Genomic DNA, 22,451 nt, shown 5'->3' with positions numbered 1-22,451 from the left:
AGCTATGACGCACAGCATCTGTCGTCAAAGCTACACGGTCTCTCTACTATCAATTGATTACTACGATGCATTTGTTTATACACCACGTTAAACCAAGGAAAATGTCTTATAATTATAAGAGACAAACCTCACGGTCAATCTGAAGCAATCTTGGACGCCGTGAATCTATATCTACACAACATTGACAGCCCTCCGGTGATGGGGAGCGTGGAAGAGCAGGCGTTTTTTCAGCCACAAAGTTATATCCAGAATCTCAAACAATAAACTCACACCGCCAATCGAACAGCACACATACAGGTGCTGAGCATCTCATCAAATCGCGTATAAACTGCGGGACGAACCGCAAAGGGGTAATATTTTTCCGTCAAGAAACTAAAGACCAAGTCAAATGGAATGTCATTGTCGCCTCGAGGCACAGGGTATTATCAAGTCGTAGAAAATGAAAACAGAAATATATAATTCATCGCAGTTCAAGCGCCTTTTTGAGCCTTTTCTTGAGCCCGGCTGATGCGGGCTGACTTGACCAGAGGGGAAAGACTGGCGAGGGGCTCACACGTCATCATGAAGGGATGCTATAGGAGTTATAATTAGCTAAACCTGGAAGAATCTTCTATCGCAAAGCGCATACCTTTAGTAGGTCGTGGGCGGAGGCTCTCTTTTCGGGGTCAACGCGTAATGCAAAATGGAGGAAGTCCCGGAACTCTAGCGAGAGGTTATGTTCGTCCTTGATTTTCGGCGTTCCGTTCGTAGCAATCAAGTAGAGCGCCCGAAGTGGTGATTCGGTCAAGTAGGGAGGCTCGCCTTCGATCATTTCAATCGCCATGATGCCCAAGCTCCAGATGTCCACTTTCCGGCCATATTCCTTCCGGGTAACAACTTCAGGCGCCATCCAGTATGGGGTTCCCACCATCGTGTTCCGTTTGGTTTGGGAGTCGTTGATTTGAGCGCAGAAACCGAAATCGGCTAGGTTATAATGTTATTGGGTGTTTTGGTGGCTAGCAGCGAGTTTACTTACTCAACTTAATCTCTCCTTCCATGGAAAGTAAGATATTGTCGGATTTGATGTCTCGGTGTATCACACCTTTTGAATGCAAATGCTGCAGGCCACTGAGTGTCTATACCAAGTCAGTCTCGCCTTTTTGAAAGTATGCTCATCAGGAGCAGAATATACCTCGCGACAAACCGAGGCAATCTGGCCTTCGGTCATCATATTGAAAGTCACCACATCGGTTAAACTGCCTCCTTCCATGTATTCCATGACCACCCATAAATCAAGACCGTGCAGATAACTGTCCAAAAAGTTCACAATGTTTTTGTGTTTGCTGTCCTTCATAACGAGGATTTCATTGATAATCAAATCCTTCTTCGGTTGCAAATCCAGGTTCATCTGTTTGATAGCCACACACTTATTGGTGTTATTTTCGTATGCAGTAAAGACCCCACCAGATGCACCTTGGCCGATCTTGTTCAAGTTGTAGTATCTCTTTGTCGGGTCTCCCGGTGTACAAATAGCCTGCAGCTTAGCTCGCACATCGAAGGCGTTGCTTTGTCTCGCACGGGGGCGAGGACGTGCAACTGCACTAGGATGCTGATGCGGTGGTGGTTGAGGGATTGCAGGCTGTGCGTTGGAAAACTGATGTTGCGGTGTGGTTGGGGTTGCCGTTGCTGTTACAGGTGTACCTTGCTGCTCTGAGCGTTGGGGTTGTTGCTGTGCATGCTGCTGTTCTTGTAGACGTTGGCTGCGACTTCGGTCCAATTGCTTGTCTGTGATCGCTTGTTGGGCAGCAGCCATGGCCCTCTCCTGCTGCTGTTGGTACTGGGTAGGAGAATTGATGGCTCCTGGGATAACATGCTGCGCAAGATTTGCATCGATAGAGGCTGGCTCGTCTTCAGGTATAGTCGGGGTGATATTCTGGTCTTGAGGTGCTGGTATAGGGGCAGTTTTGATAGCCGGGGGTTGAGGGGGTGGGCGAGAGGGTACCATTCCACTGCCAGCTGTCGGCGGCTTTGGGGCTGCTCGGTTGGGAAATATGATGCCAGGTAGAGGAGGAGAATTTACACCTGGAATCGGCGGGGGAGAGCGTGGGTTTTCAAAACTTCCTTCGTGATTCTGAGGAAAGCGAGGCCCGATCATCGCAGAAGCCATGCCACTAACTGGGCTATGTGCTGGGCTGGCAACTTCATAATCGCGGGGGTGGGCATGATCGAATTTGTGCCAAACTTCATCATCATCACCCAATCCACCAGCGTTCTTTTCGTAGAATCTCATAATATCAACCATCGTCTGTGGGTGTTGCTCTTGCTCCTTCTTGGATATTCCGCTAGCTTGCAACATCCGTTGCCAATCCTTGGGTAAACCCTAAACGCATGTCATCAGCAAAAGGAGGTATCGGACAAAGTAGTGATACAAACATACCGTAAACTGGCCGGTCTGGTTGTCATAACCCACGTGGGTGACATGGACGGGATTTTCGGGTGCAGAGATTTTGATATTGCGCGGGGAGCCTAGAACGCTGTTGACGAAACTCGAAAATGTCCCTTTCCTTCGCGGTTTGATGCCAAGCCCGTCGTCCGAATTCCTCTTCGAATTCGGCGCATCTTGAATCTGGGGGAGTGCCGTGTCCATGCGGGGTTGCAGGGCGGAGAAACTGGCCGACTGTCTCAGAGGCTGCACACTGCGGGGGTCCGGGCTTGTGTGATATGTTTGCAGTCTCGGGGGTCGTTGAGCAGATTCCGGCTCGTATTCTTGGTTTTCTTGGTCAACTGATTCCGTCTCTTGGAGAACATTGAGCATGGCCCGCGTGTCGAAGGGCGGACCGATCAAATCATCTGGGCTTTTCCCGTTGATAAAGGAAAAACGGCCGGCGCGAGGCTGTGAAGACTGGGTGAATTCACCGTTTCCAAGAACCGGTGAGTGGCCAGCACTGGCACTCTGCTGATCGAGGGAGGACGACGACGAGCCGTAGGCGTTTGACCGGGTGCGCGCGTGTTCTTTGCTGCCGCCGACGTGGCCGCGGGGGTAAACAGGGGCGGAGGGGTGTCTCTTGAGCGATGGATTGCTCTGCTGGCTCTTCAATCCGCGACTGAACTGCGGCGGATCCTTGTGAAGCTTGCTGCTTGGTCGGCGAAACCTGAAGCCGGAGGTAGATTCTCTGTCCATGCTGAAGGGAGATCGACGACGGCGGCAGCGAGGCTGCTGCTGCTGCTATGTACTGTCGGCGACGGCAGTCCCTGCTGCAGAAAGCGAGGGGGGATTGGGTTGATTGCGTGTCGGATTAGGTTCTGACTGGGAGCGGTGGGATTGGTAGGAATTCTGAGGGGTGGCGGCGGGAACGGTATTGGACAACGTGGGTGGTGCAAATCTGGGCTAGAACGCAGTGTGCTACCTACCACCACTTCGCAGGCCTGCATCGGCGATGCAGGCGGCAAGGGATGAAAATAGGGACGCTGGACGACGATACGATCGCCGCTATAGACGATGGGGAATGCGACAAGACGTTCCGGCACGTGGAACAACGGACAAGCCAGGCGCGGGGAGAGGTGCGACAATCTACAACCTCATCAAAGCCATGCAACGGCAACTGGCTCCGGTCGGCGGAAGGCAAATGCGTGGGCGAGAAAGCTTGGCGGGAGCGAAGTCAACGAAGTCTGAAACCTGCACGCAGGCCTTAGGATCGAGGCGGCGACATGGAGATGGCAGGTGAGATGGCAGAGGGGACAGATAGCGGAGGAGGAGGAGGAGGTGGTGGTGTTGCGATGTTAAAAGAGAGGATGGTTGGCATCGCAGCAATAATAAGAATGAATTTCGCCAACAGCCTAACATGGCATCTCTTGTCCCCTAATATTAACGGCCCGCGCCCGCGGCTGCCTGCCATTGGTGCCGGCCGCCCACTCCGCGCCCCGCCTCGGCCGCTGCCCAGCGCCAACCCTGCTCTTCTTCTCTATAGTTCCTGCTTCTTTTTTGTCCCCATCCTCATGCTTTATTACTACTGCTCCGGCGTGCTGTGCTCAACCATTCCCTCAAAGTTCAGGCCACGATGTCATCATCGCCTCCCTCTCAGTCTGCACTTTGCAGCCACGAGCCCGTTGAGACCATCTCAGCTAGCCTGAAACTAGCGTCACGCCAACCGTGATGCCGAATTTCTGACACTGCCACGGCCACTCCACTGCGAGGTCCTGATCGAAATTCTAATTATGATTAATCTCAGGTGCAGGCTCGCATCGTCCCAGACCGCCGGGATGATGACCCTCTCCACATTGTTGTACAGGTGCTCGTTGTATCGGTGATTTGATGTCAGTTGATCTCCGAATATTGCTTATCCACGGCCTACTATCCTGGCTGCTGGCAAGATAATATTACTGATATTAATATTGGGTCAAAGGGGTCTAAGTTCTAACGGTCTAAATAATAATTGTTCACTTATTATGTTAATAAAAACCAGGCACCAGCCCAAGCTTTGGACGCGACCAAACACAACGATCGCCAAGACAACGTGAACTCGAATACCAGGCTTTTTATTTTGTCGCTTGACATTTGTTGTTTGCTCTTCTGGGTTGCATCAGTAAAATATAATTAAATAAATAATTTAATATCCACGGCGTCATGGAGAATTTGCAGGTGGAGGATCTAGACCGCCCGATGGGTCCTTTATTTTATTTGGCTTTGTCCAGTCTGGTTCTTTCTACCGCTGTTTTTTTTCAAATGTTGATTCGATATTATAATTATATCACCATCATTAGCTTATCTACCTAGAATAATGCGCCTTGCGCATTGGCACCGAGTCGCGTAGTCCACGACCAACAAGATCTCCAGCGCAAATGCTATACTGTCACTTACAGGTTGTGATAGCAGAAAAATCACTCGCCATAACCTAGCCACTCTTCCAGCCAACCCCAATCTCCGTTCCTGTCCTGTGCGATCTCATTCGACATGCAGCTTTGCCCGCTCTTTAACAGGTAACGCCCCCTGAATCCTGATCCAACCCATTGTCAATCCAGGCCTTTGGTGAAATGATACGCAATGTCTTACGATCCCCCCTGCGTCTGAAACAGTTTCGAATTAGATGGAAGTTGTTTACTGACAGCTAATCAACTGTCCAGCGCCGCCGGCTGCTGAAGATGGGTTGCATCCGAGTATGGCTGCTGATAATGTCAAGCGTATACTTAGTGAACCATGCATAGACCCCTGAAAGTCGGCCTAGCTAATATTAGACCCTCTTCTTTACCTCATCCGATCCAGACTATCTGCCGACATTCTTGCGGTTTGCGGAGCACTATCAGGAAGAGAAAGAGGAATAAGCTAAGGGATTATCCATTTAATACTGTTGGTAATTAATTGTTTCTGGACTAAAAATACATCGTTCATCTCCGACTTTGGTGAATTCGCAAAGCCATTCTCTCGTCCAAAAACCAATCCTAATACGCAATATCTATAACCCAATACCGCATGCTCACATAAAACCGCTCTGCAGGAACCATACGCCGAAGGATTGCTTTCTCCTTGTACAATAATATCTGCCACCATTCATGGGCGCTTAGAATGGCAACCCAATGGACCATGTCTTCTTCGTTGTGTGGCGACGACTTGGAGTCCTATTTTTTATGTGAGTACATTAGAAAACGGTCTTTTCAATAAGCTCATGTGCATATGAGTATTCATACCTGCACGAGTTGTCCCAAAAGAAAAGTACCGCCAGTCCAACTATTATCCATTCAGGCTCATGGAGTTCAACGGCTAGAGACGTGATGTTCCAGAATGGTATCCATTTCATCTTCGGTTCAGTCAAGTCACCCATATTGACTCCCATCAGTGACCCTGAGGATGACTAGTCAAGAAGACACGTGAATATACGAAGAAATATGAAGGTGGAAGATATGTGAAGACAGAAAGAAGAAGATATGTGCCATTACGAGATGAGCGCAGAAGCATGAGGCTCGGCAGATATAGGCTTACACCAAATAGAAAGGCAGGCGTAGGCGCAGGCGCAGATTCCTCTATGTGAATGCATGATTATCTTTTGATCGTCTGGATTGCATCTCTTACTCTGAATAAGTAATGGGAACTTATCGATCAACTACTTGATTGTTTTGTATATGAATTAGAGCAAATCACAAAGAGCAATTATACTGTCAGTCATGAATGCTTCCATCAATAAATCTGGCATTCACACGTTAATACTTAAACTACACTGTCCGAAATAAAGAGGGCAGTTTGGCAATCATCAATGTTAGGGCTGCTGGTATGGTGATCAGACCTGGGAAACTCTACACCCATATGACAAGAGTCTGGATATCAATTGATAGCACCAGAAAGTGGATTGCGTACTCCCCCATGTTGTATCCCAAGTATCAATATCAATTGATACATACATGTAAATCTTTAAAATTTTGGACGTCAGCAATGCTGTATTTTCCCCGAGAACTATTGTGTAATATCATATGTGGGATAATGCAAAATTGCGTTTGTATAAGTCTCAAGGTATATACATAAAATCCTTTTCATACATCTATCTGATACCGAGTCTGCATAGCGTGCGTGGCAAAAGCTGTTACAACAGACTATGATTTTACACAAGTAACATCATATATTACATGAAGTACTAGTCCGACTTTAGAAAGCATTCTCTTTGCTTCTTGCTCCAGATCGTGCGTGTACCATACCTTGAGCGTGCAGATGTTTCGTTTCTGTGTGTGCCGCAAGTAAGTTCGTTGTATAGCGTTGAGCAGTTGAAAGTAATTCGATTCGCTTCCGGAAGCAGAATCCCCGTTTCGACATTTGCACGTCTGACACTGAATGTAAACATCCGATTGATTCTCTTTCTTTCACTCTCAGCCCATAGCAGCGTCCAATATCACACGTAGCCACTTCTCAACCTGATCTCGGCCCGACGCTTTGGCTAGATTGGCACTCCCTATTTTTGAGCCGTGCAGGTGGATCTCATCTTGGGAGGTATGAGAATGTGCTGCAGAGATAGCTAAGAGTTCCGCGTCCCTAACAAAAATGGCTTGCGTTCCTATTGCGGTCACCCCGAAGTCGGAGGGTAAGCGCTCTTCGTGGGTCGCCTCCCCTTCCACCTTTGCCCCTTGATTATCTGGAGTACCCTTCAAATTCACAGACACCTCAGACTCAACTGTCGCTGTTGTTGATATCGGTGGCGGCTGGCAGTCGATGACAAGGATATTCTTCATATCGCAGTCGTCAATAATTACGTCGCCATCTGCATCCTTGATTCGGCGGAGCACGAGGATGGCATGGTCAGATGTCTTGTAAATAGTCGAAATTTCGAACCCTTCAGTTTCTGGGAAGAATATATCCAGGACTTGTGTCCAGAATTCCGAGGTTTCGTTTGCTGATGAGCTCTTTCGCAGTGCTTGAATTGCGGCGAGGAGTCGACCCGTCGACATGATGAATTCGGGGAGATAAGATATCGCCATTTTTAGATTCTATTCAAAAGTTCAATTGTAGGGAGATAAGTGATTCGATAATAGTATAATAGTGCATCACCTTCAGCCTCGCTCGGTAGACAAAAGCCAGTGAGGTGTCGAGTCTAGGCAACGATGGGTTGAGATGACAAGGTACTTTGTTCACTACAAACGCACAAATCAGCATAACAGGTACACAGAGGGAACGGCCATTCTTATGAGTGTTTTATATATGTGATGGCCATGCTGGTCCTCGAGCTGTCATGTTCAAAGTTTGATCAGGATGTCGGTCATTTTGTAACTGCACACTGTGATATCATCCCGCAAGGCGATTAATCATGTGTGCAATGAACCAGTATGTCGGTCAACTGGTAGTAACTCGCATACGCAGCTGGTATCTAATAGGAAAATCAAAATTATAAAGCTTTGTGCATTTATGTTGTATAGATAAAGTTTATTGACATGTCCAATCTGTCGGATCTTTACTATTGAATCTTACATGCTAACTTTGAGTTTATTCGATCTCTTATCTTTTCCTTATCGATAATCCATATGTAGAATAGACTAATTATAGTAAACTGTTTGGTTAGCTACTGATCTTATAAAAGTCAACAAGACTCGATGAAACGTTGACCTAATATAACCAGAACAGAGTCTACTCAGCCACAGAGAGCCTAAACTGGATATTTTATAGTAAAACTAATGATTAAATATTCTGCCTGTTATCACGAAACCCTTGCTATAATAAGCGATTTGTACAATACCATTTGGAGTCTCAATGAGTATCATGTGACAGCCATTGTATACGCATCAGTCAGTTGGACTCGGCCATTATGACTGGCATAGTCACAATATCACGATCATTCACAACGCCACGTTTATTTATCAGATAATCCGCTCTCGGGCTCTTATAATAATCCTTGGTGATAGTGTAGAATATAGTAGTACTGCATACTCTGTGTGACTATATGCTTGCGGGGAAAGATCCCATTGGCACAGACCAGACTGTATTACAGCGCAGTTGCAAGATAATAGATAATAAAGAATAGCCAAAATTAAACCACATTATTCTCGAGTATAATGTATAAATAATATAATCAACCAGCCTTGCTCGTGACAGCGAAAATAGAGCAGAGCTACTCGGACTGCTTGTATGAACAGGGAATAGCGCAGGTTGGGGTGCCAAGTTTCCGACGCCGAGAAAGTGGCCTCTTCCAGAATTGTGTCAACGACAAGAGAGCCTCGACTCACCTCACTCTTCCACTCTCCCACTTTCACCCTCACCCTTACCCTCACCCCTATCTCGCCTCTTCCTCCTTCTGTCACCCCTCCCCACGGGCTCCCCCCAATTGCAAGCCCGTTCTCTTCTCATTAGTTACCGCTGTGATGCATTAGTTTGCGTTTCTGCGCAGTAGACCTTCTATCATCATTCTCTGCAGCCTGTCTTTTCTCTCCTTCGCCCTTCTTGGTTGCAGATATTTCGAGTATTTTCAATCCCCTATTACGAGAAATATTCAAAGTAAGTTATTGCTTCCCTGCGAGCTTTTCGGGCCAATTGTTGATCAATGGTGTTCTGCTAGTAGTTGCCTCTGCCGACTCATCAATTGCGCAATCAGGGGAAATCTGCATAGCCCTGTGTCTTTAGTATCATCATCATAATCATCTTTAGCAGCGGTATTAATTGTTTCCGTCACAATGGCTTCCGAAGGTCCTGGCCTGATCGTAAATGGCGGCCAGTCGTCAAAGTCCCCCGCCGCATTACTCTCGGAGCAACACGAGAAACACAACGTCACTATCGAGGACGTGGTCGATGAAGAGGATATTAAGCATCCTCCCCCATCCCTTCCCGGCCAGCCAGTCATCGCCGAATCATCCGAGACACCTGCTCCTGCGACACCCAAACCCAAGAAAGCTCCAGTGTTCGATGTCCAATCCGAAGAGCTGTTCCCGGCCTTGGGAAGCGGTCCTAAATCTAAAGCTGCTGCAAACGTGCCTACGGCATGGGGTGCCAAAAAGCCAGGCGTAGCTGCCACTCCTGCTAATGGAACACCAGCTGCTCCTCAGCCATCGGGTATGTTACCAATCCACTCGAATTGTCTACAAACCTAACAATTGCTCTTTGATCTAGCTTCCTCGGAATTTTCTGATATCCCAAAAATCATTTCCCTGCCTGGAAAGCATGTGGAACAACTTCGGCTCGCCCCATCGCAGATGCTTCCTCGAGGCCAACTGAAGAAACCGGTCAGAGATATTTTGCGAGATATTACCAAGCGATCCAAAGCCACTGTCGATATGCGAGGAGGCCCTAATGGCTCCATTATTTTTGAAGGAAAAGGCTCAGCTGATGCCGTTCGTCAAGCCCTCAAGGAGGTCGCTCAACAAGTTGGATCGAAGGTAATAAAGAATTGTCCTCTTTCAAAGGCAAGAATCCACTTGCTAATTTGTTTCACAGCAATCTGTTCGAGTGCCCATCCCAGCTTCTGCAAGAGCCCATATTATCGGCCGTGGAGGTGTCGTTGTACAAGACATTCAACAGCGAACCGGTGCTAAAGTCCAGGTGCCCCGCGCCGAGGAATCTGCTCCTGGTGACGAGGACGATGACAGCGTCACCATCGACGTTTTAATAGAAGGTGATGCTGTCGCCGCGGAAATGGCCCGTCGCGAGATTGAATCCATTGTAAAAGAGCGTGCTTCAAATATCAATCTTCGACTGCGGTCGATCCCACCCGAATTTTTCCCTTTTATTGCCGGCGCTCATAATACAAGTGTGAATGACATTGAAGAGCGCACTAAGGCACAAATCCGAGTGCCTCGTTACGATACATGGCTGAAGCAGCCTCCCCCACAAGAAGCCAGACCCGGCCAGATTCGCTTCGTTCCCGACCCAGACCGACACATTCACATCTCTGGTGAGCGAAATGCTGCCCAAGAAGCTCGTGCTGAGATCGAACGTCGCGCTGCTGAGCTTCAACGTCAGCTCACTTTGCGCCAGCTCGCTATCAATCGTGGCCAGCATCAGTTTATCCTTGGAGACAATGCTACCGCTCTTCACGACTTCCTTGCAGAAACAGGCTGTGCTATCATTTTGCCTCCTGCTTCAGAAGACAGCGAATTTTTGACTATCACTGGTCCTCTAGAGAAAATTGAGGTCGGTATCAATCGTGCAATGGAGTTGGCAACGAGCATGCAAATGGCCAGCATCGACTTTTCTAAACAATTATCGGCCGAGCATGCCAGAGCTCTTACCTCGTATCTTCAACAGCGCCAGGTTATCCGCGAGCTGGAACGTGCATATGATGCTCGCATTGTACTTCCCCAAGCTAGCAACGGCCCGGTAACCTGGGAAGTATATTCACGTGATGGGAAGAACACCATTCGTGCTCGCTCCGATATAATGAATCTTATCCAAGCTCATCCACCAGCTAGGCTTCGTTCTGTTCCCGTGGATCCATACTTTCACTCCTTTCTGAGTTCAAGAAGTACACCCCAATTAAGGGAGCAGTACGGAGTTCACCTTATCGTGCCAGATGATCTTGACAGCTCTGAAGTTGTTTTGGTCTACGAGGGTCAGCAAGAAGATGCTGACTTTCAAATTCCGAGACAGAGACCATCGAGTGAGGAGATTGCGCAGTTCGAAAACGCTCTGAAATCCGCTCAGGAATTCCTTGTCAGCACCCTAGGTGACCAGACAAATATCGTCCAGAGTTCAGTGCCCATTCCAGCCAAGTGAGTATTGCTTGAAAGGTTGAATCAACAAAAGCTGATGTTTTCCAGGTATACTGACAAGACCCGCAAATACATTTCACGGGAACAACAGGCAGATGTCGATAGCATCCCTGTGCGTGCCATTTTCCCAGATTCTGATGTTCGCAATGGCCAGAAGGCCAATGCTGCCGCTCAGGATGAAATCGCGTTGCGGGGCCGTTCGGCTGATGTTGACCAACTTACTGCTAAAATTCTTGCATTTATTGAACAACAGCAAAAGGACGACCTGGAGCGGGACTATACTATTAGCTTTGATTATCCTCAAAAGTTTGCTAACTTCCTTATTGGCAAACGTGGCGAGAATATCAACAAGCTAAGAGAGGAATTCGACGTCGATATTAAGATCGACAACGGAAAGGTTGAAGTCAAGGGCCCTAAGGCGAAGGCTGATGCCGCCAAACAGAGGATTGTTGCCTTGGGTAGGAAATTGGAAGATGAGACTACTCATATTTTGAAAATTCCTGCCAAATATCATCGCGATCTGATCGGCCAGAAGGGTAGCCAGGTCAACCGACTTCAAGATCGCTATAATGTCCGCGTCCAATTTCCTCGCGCTGCGGCTTCTCCCGTAAACGACGACCAATCCGTCGCAGACACCGCAAGCGAAGTTGGCGGTGGGCGATTTGGTCGTAACAATCAAGCCCCTGATGAGGTACATATCAAAGGTCCAAGTAAGGGAGCCGATGCTGCTAGAGATGAAATCCTCAGCTTGCTTCAATGGGTTGTGGATCATTCTAATTCGGCAACTGTCTCTGTAGCCCAGAGTCAGATTCCGTCTTTGATCGGCCAGCGTGGTCGTGAAATGGACAAACTTCGTGCTGAAACTGGTGCTCAAATTGACGTTCCTAGTGCTCAAGATACCCCTGATGATTCGGGGCGTGTGGAAATCAAGATCAAAGGCACAAAGAAGCAGGTTGAAGAGGCAAAGAACATACTCCAAAAGCGAGCCAAGGAATTCGATTCCATCGTTACCAAGACCATCGACGTTGATAAGAAGTATCACAAGGCCTTGATCGGTGGTGGAGGTGCGAATATTCGCAAGATCATTGTTGAAGCTGGCGGTCCAGACGACAGCACGGCAGCTCGGGTGGTCAAATTCCCTCGCCCTGAGAGTGATGAGAGGACCATCAAGCTTGAAGGCAATGGTGCCGTCGTCGAAAAGATCGCTGCTGCGATTGACGAGTTTGTTAAGGAACGAGAGGACCAAGTTACATCAACACTGGACGTTCCTCAGACTCAGCATAGGCTACTTATCGGACGAGGTGGTGATACGAAACGCGGTTTCGAAAGCCAATTCAATGTCTCGATCGACATACCTAAGCAAGGATCCGGGCGTACCGATGTCAAGATCAAGGGGCCAAGCAATGCAGTTGAGGAAGCTAGGGCTCATATTGAGTCCCTTCTGAAAGAACAGCAAGGTGAAACCGTCCAGGTGCCAAGATATTTGCACCATGTTGTTTCCGACAACGGATCCTTCTTCAGACGTCTGCGCAACGACTACCAGGTGACAGTTGACCATTCTGGTCAACAACCACCGGCTAAGCCCAGCCCAGTCGACTCACGCGAGGCTAACGGGGCATCGCTCCCATTAATCACAGATGAACCCGATGCAGCTAGTGATGCTCACTCTTGGAAAGTGGTTGAGAATGCACCAGCCGGTGATACATCTGTCACCATTCCGTGGGTCCTTTCTGGCTCGACAGAAAATGTCATCAGGGCCAAGACTGCTTTAGAAAAGGCACTCTCTTCGGCATCTCAGCAAGACGCAACTGGGTATCTGATCCTTCCAGACCCAAAGACTTATCGATTCGTTGTCGGACAAGGCGGTAGCCAAATCAACGCTATTCGAAAGAAGACTGGCTGCCGAATCCAAGTGCCCAAGGGTCAAGCCAAGGGCGAAGCCATTGAAATCAAGGGCTCCAAGGATGGCCTAGAAGAGGCCCGAGACATGATATTGGAAGCCGTGCGTGTAGGATCTTCGTCACGTTGATTTTTTTCACCAGAGCAAATATTTTGCTTTTGTTTGGATTGATTAAAAAAATATTTTTCTATATTATTTTGCGGGGATGATATCTACATATTTCTTTGTACACTTCTTTTATCAAAAATTTTCCTGAACAGTTATATAACTTGTTCCATACTAGTTATTTTTGTGGACTGGTTTTTCGACGGATTCTGATGATTCACTCATTGGACGTCACAAAACGGATCATGCAGCATAGTGCAAAAAAAGACAGATAACAGACAGAAATGAAGAATGAATAAGATCCTCTACTCCCTTAAATGATATTAGACAATCACACCATCATTGATGTTATGTTTGCTATTATTGATTAAAGGTTTTCATATGTATTTGAGATATGTCACGATCCTCCTGATGTACAGTGTACATCTACCAGAGCAACAATTAGGTTTTCACTAACATGAATAGACAGTGAAACACTGAAGTGTAATAAACTCTAATGATTAAACATAGACATCATCATAAACCCATTCATAATTAGCTGGAGACTGGACTAATTAAGCAGAAACATAGATACCAACACTGGAACAGTCAACATTCCAACTGCGAAGGTATTCATAAAGAACCAAGGCACAGAGATAGAGTGTGCATCTCCAGTACCCGCAACAGAACTTGGTCTCGAACTAGCCACGGCCGACGTAAATGATGGAACAGTAAACGTGGGAATAGAAATGGTAGGCTCCGACGTCGCGACGGCCGTGTCTGTCTCTGTGGCAGGACTACTGCTGCTGCTAGTACTAGTAGACGAAGAAGATGATGATGACGATGACGACGACGTCTTCGGCGCAGCTGTTGTCGCTGTCGCCGGATTAAACGGCACAGTCGACCCCCCAGCAACAAGAACCGCGCCACTCGTCGTCGTAGACTGACCCTTCTGTGCCGAACTAGCAGCACTCGCGAGCGAGCTACTCATGTTCTCGAACATGGACGATGCAGCGCCGGAATTCGACGCTGTCACGGATGCGCTTGTCGAACTGCTCGTCTGGCTGGATGTCAGGGAGGGTGCGTGTGTGGTGGAGCTGATGTCGATCTCAACGTAGACCTCTATCCACCAGTAGTAATACCAGTAGACGGTTATCACGTCGTAGTAGATTTCTGTCGTTGATGTACCTCCACCACCGCTACCACCACCACTACTTCCTCCTCCTCCGCTGCTACCAGTTGGCCGGCATTTCTGTTGCCCATTCACCAACACGCAATCGTACCCAGTATCGCAGTGCCCGCCATCCGCACAGCACACTGCCGAGGCCGGTGCACAGCCATCAGGGCAGCACTGATATCCAGAATCGCAGTAGTGACTACCAGTACAGCATTTCGCGCCATTGGGGGCGCAACCGCCAGTACAACATTTCTCGCCGCCTCCGCAAGCGCCACCGCCCGAGCAGCATGTGTCTGTGGCTTTGAGGATGCATGTTCCATCGGTCTGGCAGCAGGCGTCGAATTCGGGGCTGGAGCAGCAGCGGCCGCTAGCTGGGAGCAGAGGGTGAGTAAGTTTATCTTTTATGTACAGGTGAAGGGATCACATACACGGGCAAAGCTCGGAGCCCACTGGACAGTAGCGCTTTTCTAGAGATAGAGCATCATTGCCAAAGGAGATGATGGATGAAGCATTTCTGGTTAGAGGGTTTACTGGAGTATACGGACTCCAGCCTCTATCGATGTATGTTGTTGATGCGTCGGCAGCAGATATCCCGATTGCGAAGATTAGGGCTAGGAGGTAGATCCTGACTACCATTTTCATGACATCAGCAGGGGTGATGTGTGAATGGATTTTGTGTTGCCGTGGTCTACTACGGAAACTAGATTATATATTAAAATAGAGATGTGGTACTGTTTAAATACTTCTACCTCTTAAATGCACTGACCCTCTGTCTAATTCTCGTGCTCTATCTGTTATAAAATAAAGTTAAACTAACAGTTTACTCAGCTTCTGACATTTTAGTTATTACTAGTGTATGATTTAGCAGCTCATGTACAGGCTAAAAAGAAAACTCTATGACTGTGCCCTATGTTTATTAGTATTTCTACTAGAACGATAATCATATCTTTTTAGTCTCTGTTTCGGATCAACACCAACCCTTTCTTGATCTCTGGACACCTCACCAGTTGATACACGAATTCGATTTGCATCTTAAGAGCTCGTCACTTATCTTGAATCGATTCATACTGCTTTTCGGCACCGTTCCTCGTATTCGTCTTGGCGGAGGACCAAGTATGACTCGATATAATGTCGCTCATTGGTTGGAGCTGAGGGGTGCCTCGTATTACGACTTGCTAGGGGCTAACAGGTGAACATCGATGCTGAATGAACAAACGAGCAACCTCGCAGGGTATAGTGGATACCTGTGAGTAATGAGCTCTTGTGTATTGTGTTTAGTATAGGCAAGGTTGAATTCTCAGTGCACTGTTGTCTGGTATCCCTCTAGGCGATAGAGCAAAAGATACTACTAATCACTAACTGCACCGCTGCCTTGTGATATCCGCCACTGCTTTATCTATATACCGGAGAAATTTGCAGGTTTATTTTGGGGGAAAATTGAAAGCATCAATGACATTTGTACATTCATTTGACAACTTCATCAAGGTTACTCCTAGCTCATCAATAAAGCTAATATCAAGTTTGCGTATACAGAGCTAATAGGTATTATGATTACCTAGGTAGTTTCTATTGAAAAGCGTTCTTCTCGGAGACACCAAGTCATATCAATTGATATTCTCAAATGCGACAACTTAGCCAATAACCAAAAAGCCGTTGGCGGACTTTTGCTTATATTGCGCCACCAGATCAACTATTTTAAATTGCTTCCATTCTATTCTTATGTTTTTAAAAGATGGTGCAATTACCCGAGGCTAAGATCTATTTTCCAAACACCGGAAGTCGCATCTTAAGAGCTGTCATCACACCGCATGTTGGCCTTCATCACCGTCGTATTCGGTCTATATGTATTGGCTATAACGCAAGGATATACCCTCGGTGGATCAGACGGAACAATAGTAAATATCTAGCAACAATTGGGGATTTCAGGGAATCGAGCAAAAAACAAACAAGTCCAGATCCTTGCCATCAATTTCCAGCGAAAAAGACCGGTCGATGGCGTCGACAATTGGTGAAAAATATTGATTATAATGGTGAGCACAAGAATAGTGAGAAACCCGCTTGTCAGGTCTACCATGATAGCCAGTGTTCATTTCCAAGCCTCAAAAAAGGAATATAATATGAAAAGTCGTATCACAAACCCGACATGCTGACTCGTTCTAGCTTATGCCCAGATTGTGACTTATATCTAGATCATACCGGCGGGAACACTGCTTCAGGAGATGAGAGGTCTACACGAAGCGAAATCATGGCCCGAAAAGAAAGATGGGGGAAAATGTCGTTACGCCTTCTCGGCGTTCAATTCCAAGTAGTGGTAGGCACCGTAGGCGAGAGCAGCAACCAAGACGACGGCGTACAGGCCAATGCCAAATCCACCGGAGCCTGAGCCAGAGGAGCTTGAGGATGTGTTCGCAGGTTGGGAGACCTTGGGCTTCGGGTCATCCGCCTAAAGAGAAAGTGCATTAGCTTCATGGGTGACAGATATTCCCAGAGATAAGATATCGTCTTCAACATACCGATCTCTTGAGAACACCAATCTTCAAGCCTTCCAATACCTCGCGGGCCTCGTCGCTGTGGCCGACATCCTCAAAGGCCTCGGTGGCATCCTGGCCACCGACATCGAGAATGACCTCCTCACCACCGCTGCATGGGGTCTCACGTCAGTTATATCATCAGCGCATCGCGCGGAGAGCCAGAACGTACGGGTGCTCGTCGACGAACGAGGTGACGTCGTAGACAATGTCGTGGATCACAAGGTGGACATCCTTCTTGGTGGTGTGGGTGGAAACCTCGGCATATGTGAATTCTTTGTCGGCCATGGTGAGTGAAAAGGATATGATTTCCTGGAATCAGCGATCAAGTTTAGCCTCGGTGTACGAGATATGTTTCTGAGGTTGATAGCATGGTAATGGCAAGAAGAAATGATAAGAATAGATATAGAGATTGAATGCGAGCCTCGCGGAACCAATCCGCAGAAACAAAATTCGGGACCGAACCATGCGAACTTGGGGGTTCAGGGGCAGAACGGCGAGACAGAGATGCACAACACTTACAGAGCACAGCAGCAGCAATCAGATCGCGAGGCGCGCAGGAAGCAAAGGTGGTCGGAATGGCGTCTGGTGGATGTTGCCAGGTGTTAATAATGAATCAAGTGAAAGACTGGCAGGCGTTGTTGGCTGACGGGGGCAGTCCGGAGGGGATTCTTAGTTAATTACTGGGGCGGTCAGGGCCCAGCTCCAAATCACGGCCCCGCGATTGGCTGCTCGGCTTACTGCCGTGCAGTTACTGTTTAGTTATTAGCACTTATTAACTAAATTAAGTTAATTATTTCGTCTTCCCTTTTCTTCGGTGTGTTTCTTTCCTTATCCTGCCTCAAGACTCAACGCTCAACGCTACTGGCCATCTAGAGTCCGACTGTGCTATTATCGGCTCTTCTATCGTGGTATTAACACACATGCTCGGGGCAGTCCTAGGTAGCCGGGGCATCTCACGGCATCTTCAGTCCCCAGCAGCCAATCAGCTCGCCTCCATTGTCAATATCCCATGGGCCAATCTCGTGCTTTAACCGACAGCCGAGAATGCGGCATAGCTGGACGGAGAGGAGAGATCTGTTGAGGAACGATTTTCGTGATGTGGTTACTGGTACCCCCAATAATCGAGTACTAGCCTGATTAGTGGACGCTGGGGCCTGGAGTAAGAATCAGTAGAGAGATCAGATAGCGAGGATTCCAGAATTCGAAGTGGGTGTCCACCCCACACACGCCGATATCTAACCTCGTTTTCAGTATTTTGATATTCTTTTAATTTTTGGAGGCGGACGAGGTGGAACAGAGGAGGGGAAATTTTATAATCAATGACATCCGCTTCGTACGATGATTACAATATAATCCTTGTTCTTATGTGAACTCGATTCGTATAGTTTAACCGTTATCAGTTAAAGGGGGCTCTGGGGATTCCTGATATTGACCGCCGGTGGGGACAATATTGAACTCTAAGGAGCATGAGGATGATAGAAATATCAATTAATAACATTTGAACACCACTGGCATCTGGCTTAAGCGTTAAATTTATCAATATATATATATGCTGAACTCTGCAAAGCATAGAGTGCTCCATTCCGAAACAAATGCATCAATCGTAATATCGTAACACGTCTATACATGAAACCCCACGACCTCGTTCCAGCAGTAAATAGTGGCTTCCTAGAACCGGACTGTGGTGATTGTATACATGAAAGTAGGGTATATAAGTCAATGCGCGCTGAATCTTCGCTATCCAAAATCATCTCAGTTTGATATCCATCACCAAAGATAACTGCAACTAGTCCCTCACTTAGCAGGAACACGCTCGTAAAATACAATGTATGCTTGTTCGTTCTGAAGCCGATCGGAAGGTCGAAGATCTCGGGGGTTGAAATCAATTACTCGTTCGTCGTCGAACCGCCGCCAACACTGGCGCTGTGCATCCCGGACCAGCGAGATGTAGTGTCCTCCGCTCAAGGTCGAGCCGAGATGGCGCAGCACCGCGTATGCATCGTATGTAAATGGCGGCATGGTGGGTGAAAGCGCGACCGGCGCTGGCGCACTAGATGCATTCGCTGGGTCTGGGTTGGCCGCTGGGTAAGGAATCACAAAGTTGTCCATGCGCAGGCCGTGAAGGGGGAAGTTAATGGGGGTGTGTATTTTGCGCGCCGACTGCGTCTTGGATGCAGAAAAGCGCTTGAAGTGGACCACAAGAATCTGGGGAGCTCGGGTGATAATAATCTGCTTTGTTGCCTCCCGCTCACATTTGCAATAAGGGCATTTCCAAACCTCATCCCCGCTTAGCATTTCCTCCTTGCAATAGCTCTGCAGACATTGATAAATATCACCGGTTCCCGTGGGAGGTATCTCAACGCTGATGCTATAAAAAGCCTCATAGGTGGTCGACGTCCGCTTACAAGTTGTACACCGTAGACGACTTGCGTGTTGACCGGCAAACAGTGAGGAGATAAAAGATTCTTCGCGATGGCGGTATCGATCCCACTCAATATTGGATACTTTTGGAACGGGCATTTTTTCTCGTTGCATTTCCTCTTCAAAAGTCAGCGGCCGAAGTTGAGACCTTTGCCAATTGACATTCAAATCCTCATGCAGACAATCGACAACAAAATCAAAGAATTCTTTTGCATCCTGTTGGCGATCTATTGCCCATTCTCGGTTCATTCTCCCACAAAAATTGCGAAATGAAGTAGGCACGATGACTTCCACATCATTCCTCCAGAGTGAGCGAACCAAATTGGCAAATAAGCCGGGCATTACACCCTGTGAACCTTTCCAGTTTTTCTGAACATAGAATCGGTATCTATCATCAATGAAGAATTTGCTCATCACTATTGTCGCACTCAAGCATTGTAGAGTCGAGTTCATGTAGCACGTTACGCCGAAGTTTGTGAGTCCTGTCCGTGGAAGCTTTAGTCTCGTCATTAATGAACTAGGTGTGTACAGGGCCGTTTTAGTTGCAGAGTTTTGACGAGCGAGAGTTGGTTGTATCTGACGGCCATCTGCAACCCCCCCGTAACTCGGTCGTGGCACTGCAGGTGGTGGTCGTGATGGAGCCACTGGTACAGGAGCAGCAACATAATTTGGCACTGACGGCATAGCTAGGCGCGGTTCTGGTACCACCATCGACTGTTGAATAGCCTGTGGCTCGGGGAATCGTCTGAGAAAATCCTCGTAAGTATGCACGAATGGAGACGGAGGCTCTTGTGCATCTACACTGTCTTCAGGCTCCTCTGTTATAGTTCCATCTTCTTCGTCGTAAGTGTTTGCAATAATCTCCTCGTTCTTGGTACGCTCCATCCATGCTGTCCATTCATCAGGATTGAGAGGTGTAAATTCGCGAAGGCGCCGCTTCCGAATCTCCAAACTAGAATTGGCGCTGGCCATTGGGACCCTACCGAGAGGTCTTCCTGGTTTCGGAAGAGGACGCTTGGCTTGTAGTGAGCCCATTACGGCCGCAGTGGAAGAGGTGGCCAGTGATTGGGATCCGACTAAATCCACCCAAGCATCAAGACCCCCAACAAGTAACGCGGGAGGTCTCCCATCTTTCAAAGGCTTGTAAGCATTGAACTCATACAAAGTATCGTAGAGAGCTCTCAAGTGAGGTGCTGTTGTGCCAACTGGGGACCCGGCGAGATAACTGACAGAATCCGTGTTTTGGTCATAATATACGACGAGGTCGAATTCATTGCGTCGTTCAAATAAAGATTGCTCGTGGTCTGGAGAAACCACCAGTCGTTCCTCCAATTCTTCTGCTGAAACATTTTCTTTTAAAACTACTGGCTCAATGCATATAATTGATGTGGCATAAATATGTCCGCTGTCATAGTGATCACGAGACCGCACATCTATCACTAATACATTGTATTTTCTCATATACTCAAGTAGTTGCTGAGCCCGTATGGTCGTATTGTAGGGTAGATCTTTCGAAGTACTCTTATTCTCATGAGCAAGATGAATTCCATTGGGAGTACGTGATCTGTAAGGGTTGTCATCTTCAGAATAACGACTCGGACTGCTCAATCTCGACCCAGAAAGTTGGGAGTATCTTGGATTTGTTGCCCGAGAGCTTTCACTTGACGTACGCGGAGGATTCGATGGTGGTGGCTGCGATGGTACGGACCATATAGGACTGTAAGCAGGGCTTGGAGCTCTAGGCATCGGTACGGTACTAGTATCTAAAACTTGCTTGCGCGGCGGGACCGGCGCATGTTGAGATGATCCGATAGCACGCGGGCCTAAAGGTCGTAGAGCGCCCGTGCTGGAAAGAGTGTTCATCGTGTTTTCTGTGAATGGTGCCGAGGTCTGCGGATAATGATTGGAAAGCGTGCTGGATGGAGGAGATGTGGTTGGAATAGAATTGGCCTGGTTTGTTACATATTGGTTGGCAGGTGATAAGTTCTGTGATGTTTGTAACCTGGCGAACCGCTGTGCAAGTATATCATCTGTTGTCGATCTTCTTCCGTTTGGTCTCGTAGCACCATTAGATTGGGGCAATTTTCCGTTCGCCTGAAAGTCCGTCGGACTTGGCATTCTGAGTGGCCCTGCAGAAATCTGCAGATTCACCGCCTTGTGACTTTGCACTTGAATACCGCCGTTAACAACTGAGTTCATAGGGCTTGTATTGCTTGCCAAATTGTCTTCGATGATGCGCTGTTTGATAGCGTCCATAGTGGACTGTTTCTGACCTATCGACTAAGAGAACAGTCATGTCAGCGTACGGATCCAGGTCTCCAGAAAATGAATAAAACAATAAATAAAATAGCTGTAATTTGAGGGAGACAACGTACCAGCATCAAATTCGAGAATTGCTTGTACAATTCAGGATGATCAACGGCGAGAACCCCGAAGCCCTCATGCCGAGGAATGGTATTAAGAGTGATTTCAGAGGCGCGCAGAAACTGAACATAGGCTGTTCCAATATCTCCTTGATCGATTAACGTTTGACTTGCCTGTAGGGTTTCGGTGGCGATTGATAGGAGGTGAATAATCTGCTTCTATTAGCAGCAGGTCTCGATTGTCTTGCTAGACGGGGTGGGCATTACCGGACTCTTTTCATCCACTTCTAAACGGGCAGCTTGGTCCTGAAGGTCTTTAATATATGGGTACCGTGCTCGTCTGCCCCCAGTGCTGGGTAAGGGTTTGCCATTTGAGGCCGAGGCCGTCCAACTCGATCGCGCGCCTGCGAGTGGCATCCCGCCAACGCTCCCTCGGTGCATACCGACCGAGGAGCCAGATGCGTTGGGCAAGGCAGTTGCACCGGGAGACATTATTTGAAAGGCCGAGACAGTATATAGAGCATGGTAGATGGCCTGGGCAGGTGAAGTGGAAGCGAATGACAATTTCTCAGGCGACAGAATTACAGCTCGGTGTCAAGATGGCCCCTCACTTTTCAGGAACAACATATGACTGCCACTAGGAGCCTGTAATGCAAGTGAAGGGAAAAAAGTCAAGAATTTCAAAAGTCGCCTGCGAGCAACTTGGGTGATGCCCAATCACAGAAATGGACAGAAGAGCTTCTTGGAGGGTTTCCATGGAATGGCAGCGTCGTTCTGAACTGCCAAGTTGATACGCGGACATAACGAGGGCCGGCGCTCACCGCCCA

At 47.8% G+C, this 22,451-nt stretch overlaps 5 protein-coding genes across 5 annotated transcripts; 1 reads left to right on the top strand and 4 right to left on the bottom strand.

Annotated features, from left to right (window-relative positions):
* Positions 1-42: 42 nt before the first annotated feature.
* On the bottom strand, positions 43-3,423 carry BGW36DRAFT_4671 (kinase-like domain-containing protein). The gene is made up of 5 exons (XM_046222366.1): positions 2,417-3,423; positions 1,172-2,359; positions 1,016-1,115; positions 629-963; positions 43-572 (listed from the first exon to the last, which is right to left on the bottom strand). Exons 1-5 carry the CDS (start codon positions 3,158-3,160, stop codon positions 471-473), a joined length of 2,469 nt encoding a protein of 822 aa, XP_046077581.1. The 5' UTR covers positions 3,161-3,423; the 3' UTR covers positions 43-470.
* Positions 3,424-6,610: 3,187 nt separating this feature from the next.
* On the bottom strand, positions 6,611-7,848 carry BGW36DRAFT_456513 (uncharacterized protein; the record flags this gene model as incomplete). Its single annotated transcript, XM_046221930.1, has 2 exons — positions 6,858-7,848; positions 6,611-6,783 (listed from the first exon to the last, which is right to left on the bottom strand). The coding sequence occupies exons 1-2, from the start codon at positions 7,432-7,434 to the stop codon at positions 6,611-6,613; spliced, it is 750 nt and encodes a 249-aa protein (XP_046077580.1). The 5' UTR covers positions 7,435-7,848.
* An 800-nt stretch (positions 7,849-8,648) lies between these two features.
* BGW36DRAFT_402639 (putative RNA binding effector protein Scp160) lies at positions 8,649-13,592 on the top strand. The gene is made up of 5 exons (XM_046218863.1): positions 8,649-8,941; positions 9,003-9,493; positions 9,551-9,816; positions 9,875-11,148; positions 11,197-13,592. The coding sequence occupies exons 2-5, from the start codon at positions 9,118-9,120 to the stop codon at positions 13,175-13,177; spliced, it is 3,897 nt and encodes a 1,298-aa protein (XP_046077579.1). The 5' UTR covers positions 8,649-8,941; positions 9,003-9,117; the 3' UTR covers positions 13,178-13,592.
* Positions 13,593-16,506: 2,914 nt separating this feature from the next.
* BGW36DRAFT_4581 (cytochrome b5-like heme/steroid binding domain-containing protein) lies at positions 16,507-17,214 on the bottom strand. The gene is made up of 3 exons (XM_046221997.1): positions 17,010-17,214; positions 16,823-16,949; positions 16,507-16,752 (listed from the first exon to the last, which is right to left on the bottom strand). Exons 1-3 carry the CDS (start codon positions 17,123-17,125, stop codon positions 16,588-16,590), a joined length of 408 nt encoding a protein of 135 aa, XP_046077578.1. The 5' UTR covers positions 17,126-17,214; the 3' UTR covers positions 16,507-16,587.
* A 1,132-nt stretch (positions 17,215-18,346) lies between these two features.
* On the bottom strand, positions 18,347-22,386 carry BGW36DRAFT_366516 (putative ubiquitin C-terminal hydrolase). Its single transcript, XM_046214759.1, has 3 exons — positions 21,892-22,386; positions 21,637-21,837; positions 18,347-21,541 (listed from the first exon to the last, which is right to left on the bottom strand). Exons 1-3 carry the CDS (start codon positions 22,114-22,116, stop codon positions 18,635-18,637), a joined length of 3,333 nt encoding a protein of 1,110 aa, XP_046077577.1. The 5' UTR covers positions 22,117-22,386; the 3' UTR covers positions 18,347-18,634.
* Positions 22,387-22,451: the final 65 nt, after the last annotated feature.

This window comes from Talaromyces proteolyticus (assembly GCF_021365285.1).
Source record: "Talaromyces proteolyticus strain PMI_201 chromosome Unknown BGW36scaffold_1, whole genome shotgun sequence".
In the NCBI taxonomy this organism is placed as follows: domain Eukaryota; kingdom Fungi; phylum Ascomycota; class Eurotiomycetes; order Eurotiales; family Trichocomaceae; genus Talaromyces; species Talaromyces proteolyticus.
This window is presented reverse-complemented; position numbering and strand designations above follow the sequence as displayed.